Raw genomic sequence first — 1,990 nt, forward strand, 5'->3', positions numbered from 1 at the left:
CTGGCCGGGATCGAGGTGAGGAATCAATGGGGGTGGCTCAATTCATCGGTAAATTAAATCAGTGGTACATTACACGACAGCCCACGCTTCAGCGGAATTTCCAACAGTGAATACCATTAAAAGAATCGTTAGGTATATTAAACATTGAATTGAAATACTCTCTAATATAGCAAAACATACCTTCATACTTTTACACAATGTGTTAATGCGCTTATCGACCTTCAAGTGAGCAGCCGAGAAAGCAAATGACTTACAGTCTTCCATTTACTCAAACAATTGAACATAATTTGTCAGCTAAGCGAAGAAATTCAACTAAGTCGGCTATAATTTGTTTATTTCCTGAAGGCAATACAATCGCAGTGGTGAAGTGCTATTAAAAAGCCACAGCGACAGGTGTTTGCGAGAGGGCCCTCATGTCGTATACGTGATGGGATTGGCGGTTTTTCGCACTGGTTTTTCGCTGTTGGTTAAAAGCCTTTTGGCCAGGTAGCGAGACTTTAATTCAATTAGCAAAAGGGCTCAGAGGCGAACACGTGCCCGTGGTTTTGACACGGGTCAGAAGTAGGTGACAGTTTCGGGCCCACTTTTAAGCAGAAAACATTGGCTAATCCTCGCGAAGTAGAGTGGATTCCTCCGGTTTTTCAGTGAAATCGCAGCGCAGACCAGCGACCTTGGCAATGATTTCGGTTTGGAGCTCCTCGAAGGGACGAAGCAGGCGGACGGGTTCTGTGTCATCGCGACCTTGGAAAAGGGTTTCCCCGCTAAAGTCAATGAATCCATACTTTCGAGCACCCAACAGCGTGGCCAGCAACTTGTCGGATATATCGTTGTAGGTTTCAAATAGCTGGCCGAAAGCGAGTACTTTTCTGCCATCAATAGGATCATCTCGACCGGATTTCTGTATCATATCGCAGAGTTGCAGGATCTCCTCCAGAGCACGAACACTGGCCTGCAAGGATCTCTGCTCGGAAAGACTGCCCGTCGGCGCTCTGCCGTATTCATCCTCTGCAAAAGTCCTCTTCGGCATCTCACTGACGTTGTAATGGGCAAAGGGGTTTATCATCATCCAGTTTTTATGCTGTTCAGCTTGCTGGTTAAAGAGCGTGATGCGTGACGAGACCGACGAGTCCTGCAGGGATTCCATTTTGAGGCTCAAAGGTAATTGGCAAATCAACTTGGCTGACCGACCACTCACCTGGTTTTCAGCCATTTTATAATTATGCTGGAAATTTGAACGGTTGTTTGCCGAAAATGTTTGTCGCTATCAAACCACAGTGAAGCCTACTCTGATTTCAGCTGGTAAGCAAACACGTCAGCCAGGTTTGAAAAGTGTGTTATTATGAAAATGTTATTACCCTGCATTATATTACTTTAAGTTAACTATAGTTTTTGGTAACTTACCTATATATTTTTAAATGTTATTATCTGTTATTATATTTAACAACAGTTCCTTTTGCTTTTAGCCCTTAACCTGATGTGATAACTGGCAACTAGGGTAGTAACAGTTGGTGGATACTTATTGCGTTCAATCATTCCACCACTGATTGTTCGTGCCACATGCATGCAAACACATGCATCTCATTAGGAAGCGCTTGTATCCCAGGCCGCATCAAAGGATTCAGATTCAGGCGCGAGTTTGCCCAGGGATAATCAATCAAAGTGTCGCCTTAAATACTTACCCCCCCTGGAGATCTACACCCACAGCCACATCCGAGTCCACATTCAGGGCCACCCACTTGGTGGATTTTAGTGCAGCCTTAAGCCAACTCCACAGGCTGTGGCAGCCATGTGGCAAATGCGGCGGAAACAGCTCGCAAACTAGCTCCATAAATTTAAGCCTCGAATGGCGCGCAAGTCGCCGGAAGTATTTGGAGCTCAGTGCAGTCGGAAATACAAAACAAATTTCCCAGAGACAGAAAGACCGAGTGGTAGCGAAAAAACAGGAATGGCAGGAATTAATGAAACAAAACGAGGAATTGAAAGCTACGAG

The 1,990-nt window shown here is 45.0% G+C and overlaps 1 protein-coding gene across 3 annotated transcripts; it reads right to left on the bottom strand.

The window, feature by feature from the left end:
- Positions 1-317: 317 nt before the first annotated feature.
- LOC6533453 (actin-binding Rho-activating protein) lies at positions 318-1,298 on the bottom strand. Of its 3 annotated transcripts, none has more exons than XM_002094128.3 (2): positions 1,196-1,298; positions 318-1,129 (listed from the first exon to the last, which is right to left on the bottom strand). In XM_002094128.3, exons 1-2 carry the CDS (start codon positions 1,208-1,210, stop codon positions 605-607), a joined length of 540 nt encoding a protein of 179 aa, XP_002094164.1. In that variant the 5' UTR covers positions 1,211-1,298; the 3' UTR covers positions 318-604. The 3 variants fall into 3 exon arrangements, with proteins under 3 accessions (XP_002094164.1, XP_039230141.1, XP_039230143.1); XM_039374207.2 differs by having other exon boundaries at positions 318-1,141; positions 1,196-1,295; XM_039374209.2 differs by having other exon boundaries at positions 1,189-1,291.
- Between the last annotated feature and the right edge of the window lie 692 nt (positions 1,299-1,990).

The sequence above is a fragment of the Drosophila yakuba genome, chromosome 3L (genome assembly GCF_016746365.2).
Source record: "Drosophila yakuba strain Tai18E2 chromosome 3L, Prin_Dyak_Tai18E2_2.1, whole genome shotgun sequence".
NCBI classification, from domain to species: domain Eukaryota; kingdom Metazoa; phylum Arthropoda; class Insecta; order Diptera; family Drosophilidae; genus Drosophila; species Drosophila yakuba.